Here is a 27627-nt window from a genome sequence, read left to right as displayed (position 1 = left end):
GAAAATGACCCAGACTTTAAATATGTATATTCTGCGTTATCAGTTACATGCAGGAAAAGGGCTTTGAAATACTTAGACTGTTTTCTGAATTTCTAGCCCACTGTGCTGGGTTCATCAGGAAACATGCTGGAAACAAAAGCACAGGTCAGATCCAATGGCTGATCCTGAACACGTGTGGCTGAGATCAAGGGCGGGGCCCCTGCCTTCTGAGGAGAGTCTGAAAGATGTAAAGTTTCACTCAAAAATGATTAAGACAGAAAGTTGGTGACATCACACAGGTGTGGGAAAGTGCCTTTGTCGCATTCCCTGGGAGTAAAGGTGTATTTTTGAAGCTTTTGGGACCTCGTTTTATGAGCAAAAACAAACCCCCCCAATGTACTACTTTTAAGCACAGGGCATTCATTACCTGCCTCGATAGAATCTGAAAATAAATTTTCAAGAAGACTTTTGGAAGGTTTCATATGAAATTTGGAGCAAAACCCACCAGCCCTGTAAACATTGGTCCCGCTGCCACGGGGGCAGTCGGTGGCACGTGCTCCCTGACCTTTCAGGGGCCAGTGGCCTCCTGCTTCTACAGATGCAGCACCAGGCCCCGGGCCTCTTGGCTCCCACGTCATTGACCGTGTTTGCTCTCTGCCAGGCGTCATGAGGCTGGAGGGGCTCCGTGTGCCGTGGCCTTGGTGTTGACACCCCTTTCTCTCTGCAGAGCCCAGCACTACATCAACATGCCTGTGCAGTTCAAGCCCAGGTCCGTGGGCAAGTTTGAAGCTTTGCTCGTTGTTCAAACCGACGAAGGCAAGAGTGTCGCCGTCCGACTCATTGGTGAAGCTCTTGGGAAAAGTTAACTAGAGTCCACTTTGTGTAAAGTAAATGACATAAGTTATATTTTGGTAACTTCATTTTTTTCTATACTACAGTTACGCCTTTGTATATATTTTGTATGATAAATTGGATGTCTATAACTTTAGATTTGTTCTTTTGAGAAGCTAATACTGAAGACCTGACTAAAATAATCATGTAACTATCCTACAGTATTGTATTTAACTTTTACAAGGGAGAAGAGAGTTCTATTTTTGCATTGATTATGATATTCTGAATAAATATGGCGCATATTTTAGTTGGTATATCCAGAAATAAACTTAATTTCCACTGAATTTGTCTTTTTTATATGCTGTCATGTAGAAATTAGAATATCACGTTATTCTGCTAATTATTTGCAAGCTCCTTGGTCTGTTCTGTGATTTTTCTCCTCCATTACAGTTCTGTTTCCCTTAAGAAATTCCTTCTCGGTTCCTTTGTCTTTTAGCTAATTGCCCAGAGTAGAAAGGAAAGCTTCCTTTCAAAGAAATTGTCTTTCTCCGGAGTGGGGCAGGCTCCACGTTCTGTGCAGACACATTGGAGAGGTTGATGGTATATTTTAAGAGAGCGTTTATTGAAATTAAAGCTGGACGGGACAACTCCAGAATCCGGTGTAGAAGGGCACTGCCGTCAGGTACCAGAGGGACCCGGGGGACAGGGAGTGAGGGCAGTGAGCCGCCCGAGGGGGCAGAGCGCTCTCCTGCTGTGACGGGAGACGTACGTATTAATTGCTCTGTGGCCATTGCTGGTGAGTGGTTGTGCAGCAGCGTGGGGGTCGCAGCCGGGTATTATCGATGGAGCAGAAGGACTTGGAGGGTGTGCAGAGCTGCCAGTAGGGCTCTAACCCCCAGCATTTACAACCGCGACAGAGAAACACTCTCCTTCCCGTGTGCAGATTTCAGACAGTCTTACACGTCTGCCACATGGGTCAGTAATCACAGGTGAAGAGTAGAGACAGTCCCACAACTGTTGATGCCTCTGTGATTAAAACTGCTCTCTTTCAGTGTCCACTCTTCTAAAGTGGACACTTCCCTGTTTTGTTTCCTCTTTAGATTTTTAATTTCATGCCCAGGGAAAGATCTGGGACAGGGGATCCTGTACGTCTTTAACTGCGCCCTGAGCCCACTGAGCCCTGGGCCATGTCCCCGTCTCCAACCCCCGTGGACGCTCGTGCAGATGGGAGGGGTGCGGCAGGGACGCCCCGCGGGGGCAGGCACGACCTCGGAGCAGCACGGGCTGTGACACGAGGTGAGGAGAGGCCAGTGGTGAGAGTGCGGCTGGAAACGCAATCCTCCCAGGGGTGCTACAACCGTTACTTCTCCTGCGCCCGGTGCTGACCCCAGAAGATGCACGGACGCATGTGGAGGTGATTGTGTGTTCGCTCCATGAGCAAGGCTGACCCAGGCCCAGGGCCACTGTTGTGCTGACTTGCCCTCAGGTCGGTGGGAAGCCTGACGCTGCTCGCTTGAGGAGGTTCTCCCTGCGTTTGGGATGACCCACAAAATCACTGAGGAAATGCCACCTTGTGGACTTGGCTGCATGTGAGACTTGCTCCCTGAGAGCTGTGAGGCCAGCAGGCACGACGCAGACCCCGCCACGCCAGATGCCAGGGCGCCACCTACAGCCGCCACCATTACCCTTGTGCTTTGGGGCGCAAGGGCAACTCCACGTCAGCTTCTCTGGAGCCATCTTCCTAAACTCAGGGGAGGCCTGTGTGCCACCGGAGCCGGGCCAGCTCGAATCCTCCTCCTTGGCCTGGTCCCCCCTCCCTTGTGCTTCCACAGGCCTGTCCTTCTTGGGGGGGGGCACCTCCCAGCGCTGCCCCTCCATGGGGCACCTTCCCTACCTGCCTTCCAGGTGCTTGGGGAAGGTGCCCATCCGACTGATGGGCACCTGTGCCGAAGGCGGTTCACCTCTGAAGCCTCAGTGGGTAAAGTACGGGGGGGGTGGGGGGGAGGGCTCATGTTTTGAACAAATGGATGCATCCACTGAGCTTCTGTGTCTAAGTATTTCCATGGAAATATCAAGAGCATATGGATAATATACTGTCTTACAAATGGATGACAGGTTGCTTCACACAGTAATGTTTTTATATCTCAAGTCAAAAGCAGGTCGTGCGAATGGAGAAACGCTGGAAGGTCTGGTCAGGAGCAGGCCGGGACTGCTCAGCCCATGGCTGTATGAGGCACGGCCCTGGGGGCTGCCCAGCGGCCAATGAGGTAGACAGGGAGGAGGTGAAACGCACAGGACAGTGATGTAATTGTCAACCTGGGATTCCGAGAGGGTTTCCTTTAAAGATCATAAAAAAAATTCGGTAATGTGACTGGATTACATAACTGATACACAAAAATCAACAGTTTTTCTATACAAGAAAATAGTAATGGAAAAAATAAAACCCCTATGAATAAACGTATAAAGAAATGTGTAAAATTTACGTGAAGAAAACTTTAAAATCTCACTGGAGGATACAGCAGGCTTGGGCAGGGGGTAACTTGTGCCCACATTGCTGCCGGGTGCTCTTCTGTAGCATGAATACCCCTTGAGATCCTAACGACAGGACTGCAAGTAGCCGGGTGAGACTGGCATGTGCAGGATGGATCTGAAAGCCTCAAATACATACAGAAATTCAGTGCAAGGTAAAAGTGGCACCTCAGTGGGGAAAAGATGGGTTATCCCAGATTAGCTTCCAGGTGAATCATAGGTTAACAATGAAAGTATAAAAGTCCCAGGAGAAAATATGGAAAACAATTTCAGTTATTAATTTTTCATTTTGGAATAAAAACTGGCAGTCATATAAGGAAGAGATCAACTCAACCATGTACAAATTAAAATTTTCTGGGTGGAAAAAGCATAACCAAAATCAAAAGACAAATGACAAACTGGGAGTCTTAAGTTAATGGACACATTGGCCATTTCAGTCTTTTTCTGCTGCAAACAGTGACACTAAAACTCTCCATCTGCAGCTGTCACTTCACGGATTTCCAAGGACACCTGTCGGGTAAAGCACTGCAGCATGGACAGCGGGTGGAAGGCAGGGCAGGGGCAGTATAATTTGAGTGGACATTGCTGACTTGTCTCCTGCCTGTTTTTCTACATCCTTGCCAAAACAATGATAGCAAACTTTAATTTTTCCTACTCTAGTAAGTGAGTAATTGCGGCTGGTCTGATGTGCGCTGGCTCTGACTCTGGGGACGGAGCCCACCTAGGCAGGCACAATGGGCGGCTGCCAGGAGCCACCCTTCCCCCGCTGCTTTTGGGAGCCTCCAGCAAAGAGGGTGGACCTGCCCAAGGCCGCTTTCTCGGTGTCCCCTGCAGCTGAGCCCTGAGGAGACACCTGTGGAGGGGGACCCACCTTCCTGTGGACACCAAACGTGGACGGCAGATGGCTCTGGGAGAGGCAGGCAGAGGGTGACGCCCGGGCCCCCTTGGCTCTGTCCTCACGACCCTGCCCCGAGGCGGGAGGAGACCTGCCTTCCACTGGACTGTCTCTACTTCCCACCAGGTTCAACTATTAACTATTTTTGTAATAAAAAATGTTTTAAAGAGGTAAACATAACAAAGGAATTGTTTTAATAAGAGATTTAAAAATCCGAACATCACTTTTTCTGCCAATATTCAGTAAACTTAATGGAATGTGTCACTTATTAATTAGGGTATTGACAGTAGTCTTTCTCCAAAGGTTTTGAAATGACACCTCGCAGTAAAGTTCTACCTTTCCTTCTGAAGAAGCTCGGGCGTGGAGACCCTCGAGGTCCTTACAGGTGTTGCGGCCTCAGCAGATGCTCCTCCTTGGCTTTGCTGTGATGTGTGTTTCAGTTTGGTGTCCAGGAAGCAGGGCCGGTCCCCCAGGGAGCCTTTGTGGGGGAGATGCCAGCGGGTCTGAGGTCTGAAGGTTTCCCGTCAGCCTCACCTGTAGGGCTGCCGCCCGCGCCTGCCCTGCCGCTGGAGGAGGAGGGTTAACCAGCCCTGTGCCTTCTGTTCATTTGGGGTCACTCGGTCCCACTACAAGTTTGCTTTCCCCTTTGTTATTTAATGTCGATGTTAAAGCCACTAAGAGCGTTGCCTGTTTCTACACTGAAGTCACTGGACATGAAGAGAGCCCATTTTTATATTTTATATAAAATATATAACATAAATACGTATTTCTGTATTTTATAGGTTTATTTAAGTATATTTTTAAATTTCTATGTATGCACATACATATCAGGATAAAGCAAATAGATTGAGGTTGTTAGCAACCAAGGTTTTTTGTAGAAGACAAATGTGATGTTATAATTCAAAGGTAAATCAAGATATTAAGTAAAGTCCCTTTGAAGTTAAATTTAAATCAGAAGTATTAGCTTGCACTCACGATTTTTTAAAAATCTGTATTTCCAGCCTTGTCCACTGAAAATGCCCAAAGCAGTCTTAGCTCATTGGCAGTAGCGCCCCTGGAAAGAGACATGGGACACGTGTGCTGTGGCCACACGCCTACAGTTGAGGTATTATTTTAATTCTAATCTTGTTGTGTTAAACTATGAAATGAAGAAAATTAAAACATGAGGCTAATATTCAAGAGTGATTATGTTGTATATACAATATAAAAATTGATCTGTTGTAAGTTAAATAATCGAAGACTCAACAGTCATTTTGTTTTATCATTCATACTGATTAATTGGCAAAATTCGACTTCATTTTGGTTACATAGGTGCAGACTTTTAGAAAAATACTCTTCATCATCTGTTTAGAAGAGTGCAAGTTAATTATCTAAAGGATAACTTCACTGGGCATGATTTAATTTATGTATGTATGTATGTATGTGTTTATTTCCCTAAGAAGAGTGATTAGAAGTTCTATCAATTATAGAAATCTCATAGTCTGCTCAGAGAAAATAACTTGTTGACTTTGGTAGAAAAACAGCAATTTCTAGTTATTACATAAAAATAAAGCCAGAAAATAGATGTAGTAATGGAAATAAAGAGAAATATCAAGATGGTATAATTGACAAACAGCTGGAATACCACTACCTCATACCATATTTACAAGTAAATTCCAGATGGATTGAAAATTTTAATGTAAAAATGAAAACTATAAGATTAAACTATATTAGATTTTATACGTCTGTAACTTTGGATGGGAGTGAACTTCCTAAGCAGGAAAGGAAACCCAGAAGTTATAAGGGAAAGTCAGATGAATTTCTTTTAATTGTTGTAAAATATGCACAACATAAAATTTACCATCTTACTGTTTTTAAGTGTACAATTCAGTGGCATTAAGCACATTCACATTGTTGTGCAGCCATCACCACCATCCATCTCCAGGGCTTTTCCATCTTCCCAACATATGTATTTTAACACACAAGTTTAACATATTGAACAGCAAAAAGACACCATAAATAAAGACAAGAGACAAACCATATGTTGGGCAAAGACGTTTACAACACTTTATTTCTAGCACCCCGAGTGCTAGAAATCCTATAAATTGGTAGGGAAAGGCAATCCAATAGAAATGTGGATAAAAGAACATAAATAGACATTTCACAGAATGATAATTTTAGATGGCTAGTAGACATCTGAAAATTGGTTGAGAAAATGCAAATGAAAGCAAGAATGAAATACTCTTTTTTTTAATCCATGAGACTGAAAATTAAAATGTGTCATGCGTCCCTACATTGCTGGTGAGTGAATTGCTGGAAATTGGTGTGGGAAATGCTAATTATAGCAATAAATACCATTTTTTTAAACTCATCAAATTGACAAAAATTAAAACGAATAAGAAACATCCTTACTTTGCTGGTAGGAGTGCAACTGCCAAAACTTTTGGGGGATGTAATCTACAAATACCTACTAAAAATTAAAATCCTTTCACCCAGCAATCAACCTTTGGGAGTCTATTTTATAAAAATGAAAGCACCATTATGTGTAGCTATACGTATGTATACATATACATATATGTATGTATATTAATACCACGTAAGAGATGCAAATACAGTATCGTGAAAACATACTACTGTGAGAAGCTCTGAAGGTTAAGAGCCCTTTCGGGAGAGAGAGGCTACAGGGCCTGCAGTGCCAACAGGTGAGCAAGAAACCGTCTTGCACCTGGGTCATCCTGGCTGAGCACTCCCCAGATTCCTGGCCCACGCAAATGTGCACAAAATAATGTTTTAGGGTACTTTGTTATGCAGCAATCTTGGTTTCTATAAGGAAAATGTCTCTTTCTGCTCTTTCCTCACATCATTTAGTTCCTTTTTGTAGAGCACATTAAGGTACTTTACTTTTTTTTAACCAAAAATCTATCTCTATTTACTAATGGAGTCAAATAAGCAATTTACATTAGGAAACAAAGGAAAAAGAGTTATTAAGTTTTATGTAAAAAGTATTATAGTATTGATACTTGTTTGGGAAAAAAAACTCATAACCAGAGGCAACAATCTTCGTTTTGCAAAATAAGCTACATGGCCTATTATTTGGTAGGCAGTACATTGTAATTGCTTTGCTTTTATTATCCTTTTACATGTTTTAAAGCTTTGCCAGTAAAGCTTTACTAATAGTGCTGAAGAGACGTTTTTCCTGCTTACTTGGCAAAGTTTGCTCTCTGAATAAAAAAAAAAGCAAAAGTTGTGTTGATTCTCCTCCTCTCTCCTCTTGCTCCTCACTCTTCCTCTTTCTTTTTCCCTCCTTACCTCTCTGCTTTCCCCAGAATCAATCAACCGGAGTTCTCATTTGCCAGCAACAGGACTCCACACCGCACTCAACACAGGGGGGCTTTGTTGGTGCGTGTTCTCGATGGCGGAGCCAGAACTAGGCTTGGACACAGATGGGGGGCCTGGGCACAGGGAACACAGCTGGGGCCCAGCAGACCTGCCCCTTCTGTGATGAACTGGACATCCAGTTGTGTCCACTTCCTTAAACCTGCATGTAAGCCCCATGGGAGCATCTGATTTGCCTCACCTGGGGTAAGTGTTGTCCCCATGGTGAATGGGGTGGGAGGGGAAGATCTCCAGCAGCAGGCGTGATGAAAGAATATCCAAAAAGGAGATGGGGCTGCAGGTAGGAAGGCACACAGATGACCACTAAAAATGTAATTTCATCGAGGTTCTGCTTAGAAAAGAAACAACCAAAAATTGAAGGTGAACATAACTTAAGACCCAGCAATCCCATTCTAAATGTCTATATACTGAGTGTCTAAACACTAAGAAGTCTCCCACCTGTGTGCAAAGAGACGTTAGCAAGGATGTTGATTGTAGTAATGGAGTAAGAGTGGGAAAAAGAGGGAACTTAAATGTCATCAAGAAGAATGTGATCTATTCACATAGTGAAATACTATTACCAGTTAAATGAACTAAAACGATGTGTCAACTTGAATAAATTTTGACTGTGTAAATGAGTGAAAAGGTCAAATGTACACTATGGTAGCATTTATATAAAGTTTAGAAACATACAAAGCCGTGTAAGCATGTATATATTTTCAGAATATGTTTATATGCAGCATAGGTATAAAAACCTGGATGGAGAGGAACGGACCGATGTCCAGAGACAGTTCTCCGACCTTCTACACGTCAGCACGTCTTGCAGGCGAGGCCCTGCCTGCCTTGTGTTCTGCACTATCTTTAGAAGGATGTTCGTGTAGGTAACAGACTTGGGAGACAGAGATGTGTATCCTTCAGCTCCTCTCCTGTAACACAGCCCGCTATGCTGGCAGGTGCCATCTGGCCCTCTTGGCATGGCCCTGTGAGAATTGGGGCTCAGAATATTGGTGCAAAAATGCTAATACTGCTATTGCTGTGGGTAATGAATGGTCCCTTGTCTCTGACCCTGGAGTTGCATGCCTTCTGCCAGCATCCAAGACACTGTAACAGGCGATATTATCAGCTTACAAATGGGGGAAATTTTCAGATTCTTCATAACTCTTGACAATTACCTTCAGGCTAAGCGTTGTCTCTAGGAAGGGAGGAAGGGGCCTCGAATAAGAGAGGGGTCAAAGGGAGGCTGTACATTTCATTTCTCAAGAAAAAGCTCTGAAACAAACATGGCCATGTGATAGTATATATGCCCTTATTATATTCTGTATATTTTTTAGTATGTCTGAAATATTAAAAAGTGAACTCACATTATAAAAATTCCAGAGAAATGAGTTTTTTTAAACAATAATGAGTTGTCTTTCTTAAACTTGTAATCTATAGATGGGATCTCCTTTCTTTTTTCCTTCATATTACTTTTCATCATGTTCATCTCTGTGTTTTTTTCTCTACTTTTTAAAAATTTTGCTTCAATTTTCTTGTTGAGATGAAATTTACATAAGATTAGCCATTTTAAAGGAAACAATTTAGTGGCATTTGGCACATTCATGATGTTGTGCAACCATTACCTCTATCTAGTTCCAAACTATTTTCATCTTTCCAGAAGAAAATGCTGTACTTACTAAGCAGTTACTCTTCTTTCCTTCCCTCAGCTCCTGGAAACTACCAATATGCTTTCTGTTTCCATGAATTTACCTACTTTGGATACGTTTTAAAACAGCATCATGCAATATGTGACCTTTTGTGTCAGGCTTTTTCCATTTAACATAATGTTTTCAAGGTTTATTCACATTGTGGATTTGAATTTCTGTCTGGGGTCACTTGCTTTTAGTCTGAAGAAATTCTTTTATTATTTCTTGTAAGGTGGGTCAGCTGCAACAAATTCTCTCAGTTTTTGTTTATCTGGAAATGTCCTATTTCATCATCAGTTCTGGAGGATAGCTTTGCTGGACATAGAATTCTTGGGTGACAGTTTTCCTTTTGAGCCCTTTGACTATGTTATCCCACTTCCTCTGGCCTCCGTTGTTTCTGCTGATAAGTTAGCTGTCGATCTCATTGGGGCTCCCTTGTAAGTGAAGAGTCGCTTTTCTCTGGCTGCTTTCAATATTTTCTCCTTGTTTTTGACTTTCAGCATTCTTGCTATAATGTGTCAGTTTGTGGCTCTCTTTGAGCTTATCCTACTTGGAGTTTGTTGAGTTTCCTGGGTGTTTAGTGTTTTTTTTTAAAATACATTTGGAAATGTTCAGCTCTTTATTTCTTCAGATATTTTCCACTCTTTCTGATACTCCCATTATGCATATGTGGTTTGCTTAATGATGTCCCATATTCTTCTGAGACTCTGTTCATTTTTCCTCATTTTTTTTCTCTCCATTCTTCAGATTACTAATCTCTATCAACCTGCTTTCAAGTTTGCTAATTCTCTGTTTTGCCAGCTCAAATCTACTGTTAAGCCCCTCCAGTGAAAGTTTCATTTCCGTTATTGTACTTTTCAAGTCTCGAATTTCCATTTGGTTGCTTTTTTAATATATAATTTCTATCTGTTTATTGGTATTTTCTTTTTGATATGACAATGACATCATACCCTTCTTTACTTCTTTTTTTAATTAATTTATTTATCTTTGGTTGTGTTGGGTCTTCGTTGCTGCACACAGGCTTTCTCTAGTTGCAGCAAGGGGGGCTACTCTTTGTTACAGTGTGCGGGCTTCTCATTGCAGTGGCTTCTCTTGTTGCGGAGCATGGGGTCTAGGCATGCGGGCTTCAGTAGTTGTGGCACGTGGGCTCAGTTGTTGTGGCTCACAGGCTCTAGAGCACAGGCTCAGTAGTTGTGGCACATGGGCTTAGTTGCTCCATGGCATGTGGGATCTTCCCGGACCAGGGTTCGAACCTGTGTCCCCTGCATTGGCAGGCAGACTCTTAAACACTGCACCACCAGGGAAGTCCAAAGTCAACTTTTAAAGTAAATTTAATTTTTAAATTAATTACAACACATTTACACCAATTACACAGCCTCAAGTCACGGCTCATTGGCAGAAGGGACCCTTGTCTGTAAGAGCAGAGGGCTTAACTCACACACTAAAACAGAATTACTTGCAGGCAACAGTGACAATATTCAACCCGAGTGGCCATTAAAATGAAATTTTCCTGTCTGTCATTGGGCTATCTTCTGTGGTCTATGGGAAGGATTTAATCTCTGACAACGTAAAGCTCTTTCCAGCTTCTCGCCTCCTCCCTGGCTTAATCGAGGAGGACTCTCAGGTAGTTTATGCTGCAGGCAGGTCACTTGCAGAGCATCCTTGGCTTCACTGTGGGGGGGCTGGTCTGACATCCATGCCACGATGCCCTCTGTGTCTGGTCATCCCCCTGGCCAGGTCTGTGCTAGCCTCTGCTCTGGCCCTTCCCCTCACTCCCAGCCTGCTTTGTGAGACAAGCTTTGCTTTCATTTTTAATCTCTTTCCACATCCAGTGCAACACGTCCTCAGTACCGTGTGAGGGAACATCTTTATGGTCCTACTGTGCTGACTCTTCTAGAAGCCCCCAGATGTCAGTGCCCCCATCAGGCTGCCTGGGGGCCTCGTCCTCCTTTTGCATCACTCTCCAGATCCCATCCTGCTGCCCTACACGAAGTTGTTGTGGACACATCAAGGCTTTGAATTGGTTTCTGTCAAAAAGGCCTGCCCCCAGAGTTCAGAGAGAGAAAATCTTCACTTTGTTAAAGGCCACGGGGTCTCCTGGGCCAGCAGCTCGAGCCCCTGGCCCTCCTCTGAGCTGAGCAGCTTTGGGGCTGCACTCTGGATGCGGGGGGAGCGGCAGTGAGGTCCCGGCATCGCCCTGGGGCTCCTCTCACGCCCTGCATCCAATCAGAAGGACCTTGGAGTGGCATAGTAAGTCCACCTTGGGCGTCCGTGTAGCTCGTGCTTCCCGCCCAGTGTCCACCAGCTGGGCCTGAGCTCCAACCTCCCTGCCCGGGCCTCTCACAGTGACCCGGCCCGGCCGTGTGTCGGCCCCTCTCCTGGTGGCTCTCAAACACTTGGCCACATCCCCCTGGCCCCGGCCCCACCCAGCAGCCCGAGCCCGGACGGTGCCGGTTCCCGGGCGCCCAGGGCAGCTGACAGCAAACCAACCTCTGTGTTGGGGCGAGTGTGTGAAGAGTACAATGCAAGGGGGGGTGAGGACAGGGGTGAGGGGGCCAGAGGGACAGGAGAGGGGACTGGGCAAGAGCAGCCTGGCTCTGGAGCCAGGGGCCAGGGTGGCGGGCTGAGGGCAAGACTTTGGGTTGGGTCCCAGGGACATGGGAGCCCCCAGAGCTCCTGGTATGGCCTGGTCAGGCTGCCCATGGGAACTGAGCACAGAGAGGAGGGGGAGGTTCGGGGCCGCTGGTGGGAGAGTTGATGGCTTGGATGAGGGAGATGGGGGGTGCTGCTGAGGAGCACTCGGATTCTGGACGTAGCCACCTGAGTTTCCATCCAAACTAAGTCCACAGTCCAGCCAGGGGAAATTTTTAAAACTCAGAAAAATAAAACCTGAATCATTGCACATCACTCCCTTGTTTAAAACCAGGCAGGAGGTTGGGGGGTGGGGAACTCCACCACAGGGCAGCAGCGGTCAGCTCTGGCCCTGTCGCTGCTGGGAATGCAAGGCTGAGGAGCTAGGTCTTCGCATTTCTCCGGAGAAGCAGAAATTTGAAATCTTTAGGTGAAATCTTCCTACTTTTACCCTTTAAAATAATGGAGGTCAAATGAGACATGTTTTGAGAATTTGACCTCTGCTCATAGGAGGCAGTCATGAAGTTTGCTGGATGGAAAAACTGATACTCCTACAGCTTAGGTATCTTTATTATTACTGTTAGTCTTCAGATTTTCCCCCTTGACACAGCAGAGGGAAAGTATATGGCAGTGGTGGTGGTTGTGAGGGGAGGGGTGACGGGGAGGGAGGTGAGGACGACCCCAGGGTGGGGGATGCTTCAGATCCTCTGCCATGGGCTCCTTGCTCCATCTGCAGTCGCCGGGCCCTGTCCGTGCCTGACTCTAGGAGGTGAGGAAGGGGGAAGGGGGGGTGGTGATGAGGGCAAATGACTCTGGAGGGACTGGATTTGCAGCCCTGGCTCTAAAATGATGGGCTCAGAAGATGTTCCTGCTCCTGGCCCCGATCTGGAGTCAGACACTGCTCGTTGTGAATGACCAATACTAAAGCATCCATAGTGGTTTCAGCAGCAAGTTATTTTATTGGTTTTAACTGCTTTTTCTTCCAATAACATTATGCTACGTGTGTGTGTGTGTGTGAGGGGAAAGTGATACCCCAGCGGTGGAGAGGCCAGGATGGGCGGCCACTGTGGACGGCTGTCTTCCAGCCGTGGTGTGGCAGAAGGACCGGGGCCCAGCACCCCGATGTGGTGGTCGTGTGATTTGACACATCATTTAATATACGTGAGATCCAAGGTTTGCTTTTAAGGATGAAATAAGTATGTAACTTCTGGTCAGGATGCCTCTGTGCTCAACAGATGGCATCCGGCACAGAATTATTTTAACATAATGGACCTATTTCTTCCTCTTGTACAACAAAGACTATTACCAGAATTCCCAACTTCTACTTTGATTTCCCACTGATACTTTGATATACTGTAAATAATATGCTGTCAGCCATTGAAATATCAACCTCTCAGCCTACAGTTCACCCTGTCCTGAGTATTTATAGGACTAAGACGAATTTTAGGACTGCTTCAGAAGGGCAGCTGCTCATGCCCAGTGATTACGGGAACGTGGGGAAGTTTGCCCAAGAACCTTTCCAATCAGTTTACTGACACCTGAAAGGTCAGAAGGAGAGATTAATTTATTTTTGTTTCCTGTTAATCAGTCTCCTTGGATTAAACTTTGCAGTCATTTAAAACCTTTCATTATGGTTTTAATTTACATTTCCCTAATGAGAGAGTACCTTTTCATGTGTTTACTGGCTATTTCGTACCTTCTTTTGTGAAGTACCTTTCAAATAGTTTGACTGTTTTGGGGGGACACCTTTCCTTAAAGGAGCTAGATTGGGGGTTATGTTCTCCACAAACAGTTGATCTCTGGCTGAGACGGGGAGATACCCTGGCCCACGATTCTGTGTCGGTCAGGGTTGGATCACAAAAGCAGAACATTTGTAAGTGACGCGGAGTCGGTACTTACTACAGGCAGTAGTGGTAGTGAGCAGCGTACAGAAGGGCACTGGATCAGGGTCTGGCAGGCCTGGCAGGTGGGCAGGAAAACTGTCTGTGAAGGGGGGGCAGGGATAGACTGGCACTCACAGCACCACTTGGGCCCACAGAGCAAACAAACCCTGTCTGTCTTTTGTCCCTTCAGCCTAAAGGACACAGGCGACTGGCAGAAGGTGCTGGCGTCCTTCGCCACGGGGCTGTGAACGCATCCCTGACCCAAGACAAGGGGATGAGGGGACACAGGGAGAGCAGGTCAGGGGTGTGCAGGCTGCTTGGTGCCTGGCGCCCTGCGTTCCTGGCAGGTCCTGGCCACTGCTCGACCCCTCCTTCCGCGTCGCCCACAACTTTCTCTATGGCATCCCTAACCTGCCTTAGAAAAAGACTAAGGAGGACAATTCAGGTAATACAAACAAACTTTAATGTTTTATGAAGTGGACCTTTCAAATTGAAAAATGGGGCAGAAGGCAAGAAGCTCTCACAGGATAAAGAATAGAGAACGAAGAAGAGACAAAGAGGAAGCATGCAATCAGTGGGGGCTGCAGAGCCCGCCTTGTTTGGGGTGAGGAGGCCCAGAGCTAGTGGTGCATCTGGGGACGGCTGGCTGGATGCCTTGCATTTCTGGTCAAACGAGCACTTGTAGGACATGAAAGTCATCTACGTTTCGGTGTGCTGACAGGTCACCCCAGGCGTGAGTGTCTCCATCTTGGGCCTAGAAATTTATTTCAACACCTGCAACCCCAAGGAAGGGAATTCCAGGGAGCACGGACCCCCATGGCTAAGTTGACCCAGTACAAAGTCACCAGAGAGCCTGTCCCTGCTGGCAAGGATGAGAAAGGGTGAAGGAAGGTGATAGTTACTGAGGACACTTTGGGCCAGGTTCTGTGCTGAACACTGAACTCACTGACCATTTGTACCCCGCTGACTGACGGTGTGTCAGAAAGCAGTGTGCTAGGGTGGGGCTGCAGCAGCCACCTTCCACCCAGCTGCTGGTCACTGCAATGGAGAGCAGGCCCCAAATTCAGCAAGGGACCAGCCAGCCCTGAGGGGCTCTGCTGGGCATGGGGGAAGTGGGTGGGGGTCACCACGGCACCAGAGGAGGCAGAAGCTGTGAACTGTTGTGGCTTTAACAGACCAAGGAAACTTCACTACACTTTACTATCTGCAGGTGGTTTGAAAATAACGTTCATCGCTCAGGAGTTGTTCCATCATTTTTGATAACTGATGCGTAGCAGCCACACCTAAGTGCATCTGGATGGACAGTCTTCAAGGTGATTGTTTACATCTTTTACTTGCCGTATTCTTCCTTTTCCTATACCCGCTCCCCTTCAAAGAGAGAGAACAGATGTTTTTTGTTTGGCCCAAGGAGAGTATTGCAGCAAGGCTGAAAGCAGAAGTCGCCTGCAAAATATTTTCCTTTTTGTCTTTGGTGATTTTAAATCTACACTCATAGAGGGGGGAGTGAGGTTTGTGGGTCCTGGAGCAGCGGGGGCAGCCAGATCCCAGAGGGGGTATTTGCATGGAGATGCGGACACGGCCAGCCTCACAGCAAATCAGGTGAGGAGGGAAGTGTTATCTACAGTTTACAGATTGGACACTGAGACAGTTTGACAGTGCAGACAACACAACGAAATGTGCCCATGACACGGCCGAGACACACGGGACAGAGGCCTCCCTCCTGGAGCTGAGCTCATCCGTGTCCCGTCCCGTGTATTTATCTGGATGGGGTTTCGCTTCCCCAGCAGAATTACTCTCAATGCAAGCATCTCTCACTCCTTCTCCATTTCTTATTAAATTAAAAGGTACAACGAGTAGGGTGGATCTTTTTTGGATAGCTTAAGTCCCATCCAAATGTTAAACATGAGATCCAAATAACCGAATTATATTCTCCGATTCACATTTATCTTGCTGTCTGTTGGGGCCCTCAGAATCTTTTTTCAACATTTGCTCATGGTTACCCTTGTCTTTTTGTCTCCTTGGATGACTGACCTTCTTCTGTAGACTAAGTACAGTCGGGATTTAATGGACACGAGGTAAACCAGTGGATTTATACTGAGAAAGAATGTTTCTCACATCCCACTCCTTGAAACCATTTTCAGTTGATTTCCACCCAGTTTAGTGATATTTTACCTCAATATTATTTCTTGTCCATCACAACACGAGGCTCCATTCATTTCCCCGATCTCTCTGGGGCCCTTCCTAAGCAGCAGGTGCAGTTCTGGCCACCACGGACACATGTGCTCCGCTCTTCGGAGCAGAAGCAAGTGCTGCTCTCCTGGCCTCTGTCTGGGCCCTTGGCATGAACATGAGAGGTTACTAACGGTCAGGTGAGCTGACAGATTTTACAGAGAGCAAACGTGCATCCAGACGCCTCTGGCTCTGCCACTGCTGTGGCGAGTGTGTGTGTGTGCAGGGCTGTGGGAGGGGGCAGCTGAAATGCAGAACAAATACGAGGACAGCGTTCCTCCCATAGCTGTTTTCCAGAAATAGAAACAGAGACCTGCAGTTTCTAGTTATAAATTAGGGAAGACAGCAAGAAATGGGAATGCAGAATGAATTAAGATTTGTCATAAATGGTAAAGCTGAGGCTAAGATGTAAAATTCGGGTCTCAATTTAAGAGGGTTAAATCGTTCACAAGGAAATGCTGCCCAAGTGAAATAGAATAACAAATTGTTTCCTCTTCTTGGAAAAAACATTTTCTCCACTGTCCATGGGCAGTTTCAGGTTTAGAAGGAAAACGCCATTTCTCTGTTGACCTCAAGAGGGCTAGAAAACAATTTCTCCAACCCCATAGCTGCTGTTAGTTGGCACATTAAATATAAGCTAGCAAGTAGATGCTTGTCAAGATTCAGATTACCTGTATTAAGCACTGATCAGCTCACTTCTCATTTAAAGAAGTTTTCTGTGGAGGCCAGATTCAAAGCTGTCCCACTGCTGTAGACACTCCTCATTTGCCTGGGGCCTGGGACTGCCTGGGAGCTGGGCTGAGCTGAGCAGCAGGGATGTCAGTGCGGCTGTAGGTGGCAGTATGGTTCAGCTCCTGGACTGTGCATAGCCAGTTCGGGATTCTGTGGTCTAGAGACAAGTTACTCAATCTTTCACGGCCTCAACTTTCTCATCTGTGTAATGGGGAAGTACTAGCTGCCACAGTTGTCCTGAGGATTGAATTAGATAATCTCCATAAAATTCCTAGCACAGGGCCTGGCACAATAAATGGTAGTTAATATTGTATCACCTATGAGCACTGATCAAATCCTACACAGCAGTTACCATCATAGCTGAGGACAGCTGAGGACTGTTCAAAGGAAGTTGAATTAAGCTAACATTTCACTAACTAAAAAGTTACTGATAAATTAATGTAGATTTCAAAAGATTCTTTTCTCTGATATTATGGAAGCATGAGCTGGTCAACTTTTGGCGGGGAGGTGGAGACATTGAAAATTAGCTGCTTTAATTAGCTGCCCTTCTGTTATACCCTGCCTGAAACCCCAGATTGGTGTATTTTGATATGTCTGCAGGGGGGTTAATTTTGGCAATTAATTTGTCTAATTTTGGTGGCTGTAATAAAGCTGGGTTAAAATGCCCGTATGCTGTGGCAGTAACCAAACCCCTATCAAACACGGTCAGGTTGGCCAGTGTGAATGCTAGTACTTCTGGAAGACAACACGTATACTGTCCGCACTCAAGTGGAGTTTAAGTCCCAAAGGCCTTCCTAGGAGAGATGTAGGTCCTCCAAGGAGAAAGGGTCGCAGTGGGAAGAATCCACCTGAACTCCCCGTCTGGGAAGGGGCTGACTAGGTGGGGATAGGAGGATTCATCCGTCCCACTAAGGGCCCTGCAGCCCTACTGTGCATCTCGGCCAGTGCCTGAAGGCCGGCTGCCTGCGGCGCCCCCCGCCGTCGTCTCCCGGCTCCGGGATGGAGTTCCCCGTCCGGCCGGCGGTGGGCGCGCGCCCAGCGAGGCCGAGCCGAGCCGCGTGCACAGCCGGGGGTCCCGCGGCCTGGGCGCCCGCTCGCCCAGCTCGGTGCCCGCGGCCCGCGGAGGTCAGCGCGGCCCGCGCGGGGTCCGGCCAGCCCACCCAACCCCCGCCCCCGCCCGGCCGCCGCCGGTCCCGCTCGGAGGGGGATGGGGAGAGCGGAGAGGCCGGCGGACCGCGAGGCAGACGGCGCGGAGGCGGAGGCGGCACCCGAGGCACCGTCTCCCGCTTCCCCGCTTGGCGCTGCGGGCCGGCCGGCCGGCCGGGCCGGGAATCTCCTGCGAACCGGGGAGGAGCTGCCGCCACCAGGCCGGCTGAGCGTCCGGGGAGCGTGGAAGGGGGCGGGGAACGCGGGGAGCCGGGGCCGATCCCGGCCCTTAAAGCGGCCCCCCCGCGCCCCGCGCCCCGGCAGCCTCACTTCAGAGCCGCGGCCGCAGGTGAGTGCCGACCCAGAGCTCCGGCGTCTGGCCAAGTTCAGCGCCGCGCGGACCGGGGGCGCGGGCGGGAGGACAGGGCGCCGGAACTGGACGTCCGCGAGCCGCGCCGTCGGCGGGCCGCCCCCCACCCCCGCGAGTCCCGGCGGCGTCGCGGTGGGCACGGCGGCGCCCGGGGCGCTCCCGGGGGCGGGCGCAGGAGGGCGGTCCCCACCGTGCCGTCTGCTTCCCGGTGCCCCGCACGGTTGTGCGTCGCCGCGGCGGGGGACGGGGTCCGCGGGCAGGTTGTGCGGACATTGCCAGAGTTTGCGGGGAGGGAGGCGCGGAGCGGCGGGACCCTGGACCCCGCGTCCTGGGCACCCCGCGTCCCGGGCACCCCGCGCGCTGAGCAGGGCGCGGGCCGCAGGGGCTCCCGCGGCGGCTGGGAAGCAGCTTGTCCCGGCGCCGCTGGCCCTCAGGCTGAGCCCCGAGCCCGCAGGAAGCGGGCGTGGGCAGAATTTCTGTGACCCTCACGGCGGAATAAACAGGAAGCGACGAGCACCCAGCCCGGCTGCCCTGCCTTTGTTGTGCGGTCTGCGGGGCGCAGCGCAGAGGACGCCTCCCGGGACCCCCGCCGGCCCCCCGGGGGCTGGGCGCGCCCCGTAAGTGCGTCGCCCGAGACCTGGGCTCGGTGCTGGGCAGCTCGCCGCGCTGGCCCCGAGGGCAAATGCTTGGTTTTAAACTTTTTTTTTTTTTTTTAACTGGAAAAGGAGGAGGCTTCCGATGAGGCGGAGGTTTCTGGAGGACGACGGGGACCGCGGCGGGGTGGGTGGCACCTGGAGAAGGCGGGTAGGTCGGGCCGCTTCCCGGGTGAGCGCGCGCCGGTTGGCACAGCGGGAAACTCGTAGCGAGCCGGGACCCAGGCGCAGGAGTGATTACTGAGTGCTGGTGGACACATAAACTAGCGTAATTTTTGTTTTCCCCAGAGACTCTTTTAATTAGCTAAAATTGGATAATTCTGATTTGCTTTTTTTCTCTTCCTCTGTGTCCCATCTACTCCCTTCTCCTTCTCCTTTCTAATTATTTTGGCAACTTCGCATCCCTGGACCCTTCGCTTGTAGTTCAGTGCTGCTTTCTAAATGTTAGTTATGATGGTGATAATATTTTTGGATGACCTACTGTGTGTAGGTATTGTGGGATGAGGTGAGGTAAGCTGCACCGTGTTGATTCCAGAGCTACTGTTAGTAGGCTTCTTGCAGTGGAGGTGGGTGGCGATGGTGAGCCGCCCTGGCTCTTGGAAATATGTGGTCCTGTGGCTGGCATGGAGGTTGGTGCATCCCTGGGGGCTAGACCAGGAAGATTCCTTTTAAAATGGTCCTTCCGCCTGTTTGGCTAGCCAAGAGGGTGTTCTCCCAGTCTGTCTCCCCTGAAGCTGCAGGACAGTGTGAGTTACAGGACAGGTCCTGGAGGATCTGCACTGAGAAACTGCCATTGCATCCAGTCAGGTCTGCATTTGCATAGGAGTGTTTAGTCTTCCCAGGGCTTATATTGCCTTTATTGTCACCTGTACATTTGCCCTTATACTCTGCACTGTTCTCTTGAACATGTTCTTTATGTTCAGTGAAGGGTCATGTCAAATTTGAGTCATTCGATGTACAAAGGAGTAGATCTGATTATTATCCATGTACATGTACTGAATTATAATATTTGGTTTCCTATCCTTGGATGCTCTTTGATGGCTCTTGTGCTTTTTAAAACATGGGGGTATATTCCTTGTGATCTTTGAGAGCTTAATTCTTTTAAGAGCTTCACTTTGCTATTGACATTGAACACACTGTTAGGAATTAGGGCTGAGACTGTAAGTGCCAGTAAGGGATTTGCTGCAATGGACTTGTAGCTGCCTTCCTCCCTTGTTTTAAAAGCCCCCTCTAATTTCTTAACATTTTGCTGTTACCCTTGAAAGAGTCTTGGCTGTGGTTCTAGTTTGTGGAGGCTTGTATTTATGATGGAGAAGACTTTTCCCAGCAGGTATTAGGGCTGTCTCTCGAATCCTCTCTGGGGCCCTTTGCATGACCACAGTCCTGCAGAGGAACCCAGCCAGTGCCAGCTGCTTATTAAGGGATTTTGTGCCCATTTGTTGGCGTATTGTTTGAGTCAAAGTCTCCTGCCCCCACTTGCCAGAGTATATAGACAAATATTTATTCCCACCCCCACCCCCACCCCCACCCCCCCCCACCCCCACCCCCACCCCCCCCCACCCAGTGCTGACAGTGCTCTAAGAATAGTTTTCTTGCCTGGCGCTGAGAGCAGGGCCCGCCCGCCTGCAGAGGTGTTTACAGTTTGGGCCTGGGCTGCAGTCTCGGTTGACTTAGCGGCCTGGCAGAGCGGCCCGCAGCTCCTGGGACGTGGTTGGCTTTTCCTCAGGGCTGCTGGAGGGTTGCCTCCCAGCCCGACAGGAGCATAGGGAGGTGACGGTGACTTAGTGCCCTGGGTGTGGTTCCTGGCCTGCGGTCCAGCAGAAACCCCTAAGCTTGTCCAGATCCCTGTGCAGTCACCCCCATGGTCTGCGCAGGAGGTCATGGCTTTTTGTCATCACGTAAAACCAACCACTCAGCGCTCAGGGCAGGGACACTGGCAACTGTGACTGGTCAGATCTTCCTGGTGGCCCTTTGCAAGTTTATTCCTATCTTTCTTCTGTGTCTGGGCTTATGGCGTCTCTGTGATGTGTCTGTTCTTTTGGGTGAGAGTTAATACAGAAGGAAGAAAGAAATGAAAAGATCATTCCATGTTAACCTGGAAAATTTTTAGAAACGTTTGACATACTTCATATAGATTTATGGCTATTCAATGTAAACGGTGTGGAATGCTACGGGGTCCCCAGTGCCCTCTCTCCCTGCTTCCACCCCCTCCTTTTTTAGGTCTCAGAACACTCTCCTGGAAGCCAGTATTTTCTGATGTCAAAGTGACTTTCTGCCTACATGGGATTTGTTAGCTTAGAGTTACACCGTGACCTATACCATGGGTGTGATGGAAAGTGAATCTTCAGTTTTTAAATAGCAATGTATAGCTTCTGACTCCATCTGAAAATTTAGGCCACAAGACCTGCCATGTGTTAGGGAGATTTTTGGGTGGCATTATTAGCTTTATTTTTAGGCAGCTAGGGGACACAGGTGAGCACCTGTACTATTAATTGCTGTAGAAATATTGGGTTTGTATTTCCAATTAATACTGTTTTTCTGTCTATCATAGGAGGACTTGAAAATAATGTTTGTGTTGTCTCCTATCCATGTGATTTGAGTATGCATTGCTTTTCTTTGAATTTCCACTAAAAATGGTACTTTGGCCTTTTAAGCTGTTTTTGTAAGGACTTTTCTTTCCACCAAGCTTGTTTTCCAGATAGGTCTTGGAAATTACGAAGAACATAGCTATAATTTCTCCCTTGATTGGCAGCAGAGCGCTTTCCCGGACAAAAATAAGGCTGCTCTGTGCCAAATGGTTGACTTTTCTAGAATAAAAACTCTAAAGGGTTTGCAAAGAGTCCTCTGGTTAATATATTGGCATTCCCAGAATCCACTAAAACCCCGGCAGCCTGCCAGACACCACTTAATGAGGACGCAGAGTGTCTGGCTCAAATCCCCACGAGCAGAAGCGGGTGGAGGCTGCTGTCCACACCCTTTATTAATTTTTAATGACCGTACTTTTGTTTTGCAGATTTTGCCTGTACCCCCTCAAGACCAACAGACATGGTGCCACCCCTCCCCCACTCATTTACTCATTTCCTTGGCATTGGAAAAGTGTTGAGACTTTCAAGGTTAAGAATCCTGCTGAGGGATCATTTCTGTTTGCATGAGTTCTTTTGTGGTTGGCTTTCTTTTTTTCTCATTCTTTCTCTCCCAGCCCCGCCCCCGCCCGCCTTTATTTTGGAAGAGGAAGAGAGAAAAGGAACAGAAAAGGAGATAACTTTTTTCTTATGATGCTTTATTGTCTGCTGGAAAAAAGAAGCATTTATGAAACTTTAAGTTTGTCAGACAGTTTATATGACAGTGCAAGTTGGTGCTTGCCAAGCTTCAGACAGATTGCTAATGTTACATGACAGGGATAAATAAATTACCGCTGTGAGCAGTGGGCAGGGCCTCGGGCATCCAGGAGCCTGCAGGATGTGCAGTGCGTGGGTGTGTGGAAGGTCTGCGCGCTGCCTGGAATTCTGTGACTTGCTTTGGAAGCGAAAAGGGTGTGTCTCTTGCTTTTATTTTCCCCAGGGCTGCAGGCGGCAGAATCCAGGGAGCAGCTCTGTATTTTTCCTGGCCTGGTGGCCCTGCCCCTCGATGACCCCTTACCCCCACGTCTCCCCTCCTCTGCATCAGGGGACATGGCACCTCGTCTTCCATCCAGGGTCCAGCTTCCGACGAAACTAAACTTTGGCTGCTGTTCTTTCTGCAGGTGCAGGCATTGAGAACAAATTGTCTGACATAAGTGTGTGAGCTGCCCGGGAGGGGGCTGGGTGACACTCCTTGGGCACAGTGTACTTTCATCCCTGGCGTGTGGATAGTCAGCTGGCAGAGTGACAGGTGTAATGAACTTAATGGTCTTGCTTTAGTTGCTGGCGGACACACTGCTTGTATTACAAAGCCACCTCCTAAGTTGGGCCCCGGCCAAATGACTCGCAGGATCTTCTCTGTGCAGACAGGATTCAGAGCCTGGACTGGCAGGAATTGGGTGGGTATGAGCAACATGGTCCCTAAATGGACCTAGAATTTCTCTTCAAAGTAAGCCTGCTCTGTCCAATTTGCAAAAAGGCCCCATCCCATCCTACCCACCCCCCCACCCCGCTATCCAGCCATATGGTGGGATGTGGCAAGGTGCTCCCCGCCCCATCCCTGGGGTTGTGGAGTGCAGGCTCCCAGCGCTGCCTCCTTGGTTCCCCAGAAGTGGACTGGGCCTCTGGTGGCCGGTCCATGGCCCTGGAGCCAGCAGCCTCTGCACAGAGTTGGGAGGGAATTTCGAGAGTGAAATCCCACTGTTCCAAAGGCGGAAGGCCAGGCCGTGCTCGGGAGGGCTCCCCCGGGCAGCGGTCAGAGCGACAACAGCACCGCCCCTGTGCCAGGCTGTCCTTAGTGTTATATTAGCTGATTGAAGCCCCCCAGCAGCCCTGGGACGTGGGCACCGCCACCATGCCGTTGGCAGACAGGCAGCAAGAAGCCTGAAATGCCGGAGTGAAGAAATGCTGTCTCGTGAGCAAAGGTGGAGGTGGCCACGTCACGCTGGGGCCTGGGCTGTGACCCTGGGGCTGGCCCTTCCTCAGGGACCTCTCACGGCGGGCAGAGGGGGACCAAGTCTCTCCTCATCCCAAGCAGGGCCCAGGGCTCCTCCTTCTTTCCTGCCTTTGTCCATGGCTCTGATTTACACCCCACCTCCGGGCCCCACCCCCATTTCTAAACCCTGCTCCTGTGCCTGTCCTGCCTGTGGTCACAGCCTTGGTTTCGAGAATAGGGCCGTTGGTGGCTCTGTTTTGTCCATGTTGAACTTCGTCCTCCCAGGAGGAATCAGCCAGAGAGTTGATGCCTGTGGTCCTGGGCTCTGTGGAACCACCTCCGCTGGTCTTCTCTGGGTGAGGTTTGTCGGGCGTCGGTCCTGTCTTCCGGGGGACACCCGAGGCCTGCGGGGCTCGACTGAGGTGGCCCAGGCCCTCCCCGCTCAGCAGGACCCGGAAAGTCCCTGAATGTGAGGTGAAATGAAAAGATACTCACATCTCTCAGATTCTCTGTCTCACTCCGAGGGGGCGTGGATTAATCAACCACGTGTATCTGCGTGCAGTTCTTGTGTTCATCTCGGACGGACCTAAGTGTTTGAGGTTATGGGGCCTGAAGTGAGGCCCCAGGAGGTGCGGATGTCCGGGGTCCTGCAGGATGGCTCCCCAGCCCTTTGCAAACCTTCCCACGGCAGCAGGTGGGACCTGGCCCTTTCACACCCCTGAGTGGCTGGGTGGTGCCGTCCTCTCTGAGGGGATTGTGGTGGCCACACACTGTAGGGCCTGCTGGGCCTCTGTCTAGTTTGGTCCCTGGAGTCGGGTTGGACGGGTGCCCTTTTGCGTTGGGGCTGCACTGGCCTGGGGGAGTTCCTGTCTGGTCCCCCTGTCAAGCATATGGGGGCCCGGGTTGGCCCTAGACCAGGTTCCACCCTCTATTTGAACCTGACTTTATTCCAGAGATTCTTTCAGGCCTGGCTAAAACCAGTGTCACGGATCTAGTCTCTGAAATCCTTTTTTTCCTGATTATATACTTATTGAAGATAATTAGGAAACTATGAAACAAAGAAGAGAAAAAAAAAAAGAAACAAGAAGAAAATAAAAATGACTACAATTACCTATAATTCCACTACCTTTAGAGATGACCTCTATTTACAGTTTTGTAGATTCTTTCCAGACTTAATTATAAAATCATGCATCGAACTTATATACTTTTTATAAACTTAACATTCCATCCTGAACATATTTTCATGTAATTTAAATAGTCTCCAAAAATACCACTGCTGATGACTATTAAATTCTACCCTGTGCTGTGGTTATATTGTTTTTTTTTTTAAGCCCGTTTTGGGACACTGAGGCTGTTAGCAGTTTTCCCTATTATAAATAATTCTGCACTGGACATTCTGATTACATCCTTTGGATAGCTTCCTCAAGGAGGAGCTGGTGGGTATAACTTTTAGAGGCTCCTCCAGAAGTATTACCAGTTGCTTCTCAGAAAGGCGGGGACACTGCACACGGACACAGGGGTGACTGTAGTCTTGCCAGTGCTGAATATTGTTATGAAAAAAATCTTTTCAAGTTTGGCAATGAAATGGTATGTTTAAATTTTTCTTCCCATCCTTCTGTTGTGAAAATCAGGGCGTGGCATCTGGGGATACACAGGTGAAGAGAGTTTTGCTGTTGCTAGAGCTTTGCTGTGGGCAGATGCAGTGATGTTAGCAGATGCTCCCAGCATGGAGATAAGACCTTTATGCTGTTTTAAATTCGAATTAAACGTACTCAAGACCTTTGTGCTATTTTAAATTGGAATTAAACCTGCTCAGGTAGGTTAAGGGCACGAGACAGTCTAATAATACATTTTTAAATAAAATTACGGGATTTTATGGCCAAAGGCTGTGCTTGGTCTTTCCCCAACATCCTCACCCTAACCGGCTGGGTAACGTGGGCCCCGGGTGGAGGGATGAGGTGGGGGAGGGGTGGCTCGGCAGCAGCTGCTTGAGGAGCTGTGTGACACTTATCTCAGTCCTTCCTCTCCGTTCTCAGTGATCGCTTTTTGAGATCAAACTCTTCCCTGGCCTTTTGCCCAAGGATACCAACATAAAATTCATTTTCTTAACGTTTCACTCGATGGCTGATGGGAGACACCTGGCCTGGGTGCCCTCTGCTGGGGGCCTCTCCCTTGGTCCCCTCTACGCTTTCGCAGACTTCTGCTTCCAGCCTGAGGGGGTCGGCGCCCACACCGGCTGCTCCGGAAGCTCCAGAGAAGGAGAACCATCTCAGCATCTTCAGTACGTTGCAGTTAACTAAAGTTGGTTTTGTTTTCCTCGAAAGGCAGCCTTTTTGGTTGAAAGGTTGGGGAACAGCTGGAGGGAGCAAGACATGACACCTGCATCTTGGGGTAATTGAGCCCCAATTAGCTTGTTCTGGTCACACACACCTTTGTGCGTCGGTGCTGGGGCAGGTGTGGGTGCTTACCACGCCCTGGGGTGCATGCTGGGAGCGCCCGGCACTGTCGGGAGTGGCCCAGTGAGCAGAGAGTATGGTCCAAGGGGCCCAGGTGGGCGCCGGCGCTTGGGTGAGTGACCCCGGCCCTCCAGGCACAGCCTGTGGGGAGCACCCTGGCCGTTGTCTGCTTGGCCCCCCTGCTGGCCATGTGGGCAGCCACACCACGCTTTCCAGGTGCAAACACACCCTGGACATGGCTAGCAGGGCAGACGGGGCCAAAGCCCTGGAGGTAGAGCGAGCAGAGGAGTTCCCAGGGAGTTGGTCATGGAATAGGTGTCATGGAATAGGTTGCTGACACCCCTTGTGTCCCTCTGCGCTGTTTGCTGCTGGCTCGTGTGTGCAGGGCTCACAGACTTGGGTTTAATCCAACCTGGTGTGCTCCTTCAGCAGGATGATAGAATGCCGGAATCTTCCAGTTGGAACAGAGGGTCTTTCTGGACATAATGCAGCATGATTTCAAGGGTGGGTAATGTTTACAGCTGGATGGCTTGGTTGAATGGTTATATTTCTATGACTTTGTCTATTAAGATAAATATTGCCCCCTTCAGAACTTAGCTTTCATCCTACTGGTATTTAAATATAAGAGCCACAATCTTTTACTTCCAAACTAGAGGTAGGTCCTGGGATTTAATTTTTTTTTTTATCTGAAGAGTAATGTAAAAATAATAAATATATATACACAGTCATAACTATATAACTTATGTAGTAAATTTAGTCCAGAGAAAACATAGTGTTTATTTATGATAAAAGAAGTTGGCTGTTCCATGGATTGGAGCTTTTGTTATTTGATGGACCTCTTTGTACTGAGTGCTTCGTGTGAATGTTCACGCTTTTACTGTTATAACGTGGTTCATACACTGGATTTTAGGAATTGGGGCACATTTATGTGCCTGAGGGAACGGCTCCCGTTGTGGCCTTGGCCACCCGAAGAAGCAGCATCAGGGCTGTAGTGTGGGCCTGAGCCGCCCAAGGGGATTTGTTGTTCATAGCGCGCAGACGCATCACCTCCTGGTTTTGAGGAAAGTTTTGCTGTAAGGGGGTTGCTTTTGTCAGTGGCTCACAGCCCCCCTGCCCGGCCAAGCCCCTGGAAGCCTTGTGACCTTGGGAAGGTCAGTTTGCCCTTCCCTAAAATAGCCATTTGCCTGCCCCTTAGGTTTGCAGGGGATCAAACGAGATAAGGCGCATGTAGACCAGCAGGGAGGGGCCCAGCGCTGCCTCAGTGAGAGCTCGGTAAAGTGTGGCTGCCTCCAGTCAAGGGAGCATTTGGGAAGCACCCGCCCAGCCTGTGAGGCGGGGACCCTGCTCCTGCCCCCAGGACTCAAGGAGCCGGTAGTCTGGCACAGGAAGCAGCAAGCAGTGAGGACAGGTGCTTGTAGCCAAGCCCCGGGTTAAGAGCGGGAAATGCCATCTGAGCCGTTCGTTCATTGGGAAAGATTGTGTACCTGGGGTGGGGGGGGCCGAGGCCTCTGGGCCTGCGAGCTCTGACGGCCTCAGGCGCCCTCCCTCCCCTCCTCCTCTGCTCCACGGGGCCCCGTGATGTCTGAGCACACGGTCTGCTCTGGGCAACCTAGGGGACTTCAGGGAGAGGCTGGCTTTGGACTGAGAGGTGGCCAGAGAACGGTTTGTGGGGCGGACAGCAGGGAGAGGGTTCCCCTGTCCAG

General features: G+C 48.9%; 2 protein-coding genes and 1 long non-coding RNA gene across 5 annotated transcripts in view; all 3 read left to right on the top strand.

Annotated features, from left to right (window-relative positions):
- The window catches only part of CEP192 (centrosomal protein 192), a 94928-nt gene extending 93816 nt beyond the window's left edge, over positions 1 to 1112 (top strand). For all 3 annotated transcript variants that reach the window (XM_059895452.1, XM_059895451.1, XM_059895450.1), the window contains one exon: positions 707 to 1112. In XM_059895452.1, coding sequence (XP_059751435.1) covers positions 707 to 845 — 139 coding nt within the window. In that variant the 3' untranslated portion in view covers positions 846 to 1112. The remainder of the gene's footprint in view (positions 1 to 706) is intronic.
- A 2555-nt stretch (positions 1113 to 3667) lies between these two features.
- LOC132347722 (uncharacterized) lies at positions 3668 to 8889 on the top strand. The gene is made up of 3 exons (XR_009497279.1): positions 3668 to 4360; positions 5236 to 5339; positions 7540 to 8889. It is a non-coding gene; the product is annotated as an uncharacterized LOC132347722 (long non-coding RNA).
- Positions 8890 to 17941: 9052 nt separating this feature from the next.
- LDLRAD4 (low density lipoprotein receptor class A domain containing 4) overlaps positions 17942 to 27627 on the top strand; it is a 304564-nt gene continuing 294878 nt past the window's right edge. Inside the window, 1 exon segment of the mRNA XM_059895228.1 lies at positions 17942 to 18240. The gene's annotated coding sequence lies outside the window, so the exon portion shown is untranslated.

The sequence above is a fragment of the Balaenoptera ricei genome, chromosome 14 (assembly GCF_028023285.1).
Source record: "Balaenoptera ricei isolate mBalRic1 chromosome 14, mBalRic1.hap2, whole genome shotgun sequence".
Taxonomy (NCBI): domain Eukaryota; kingdom Metazoa; phylum Chordata; class Mammalia; order Artiodactyla; family Balaenopteridae; genus Balaenoptera; species Balaenoptera ricei.
The sequence above is the reverse complement of the archived record's forward strand: the minus strand, read 5'-3'. Positions and strand labels throughout refer to the sequence as shown.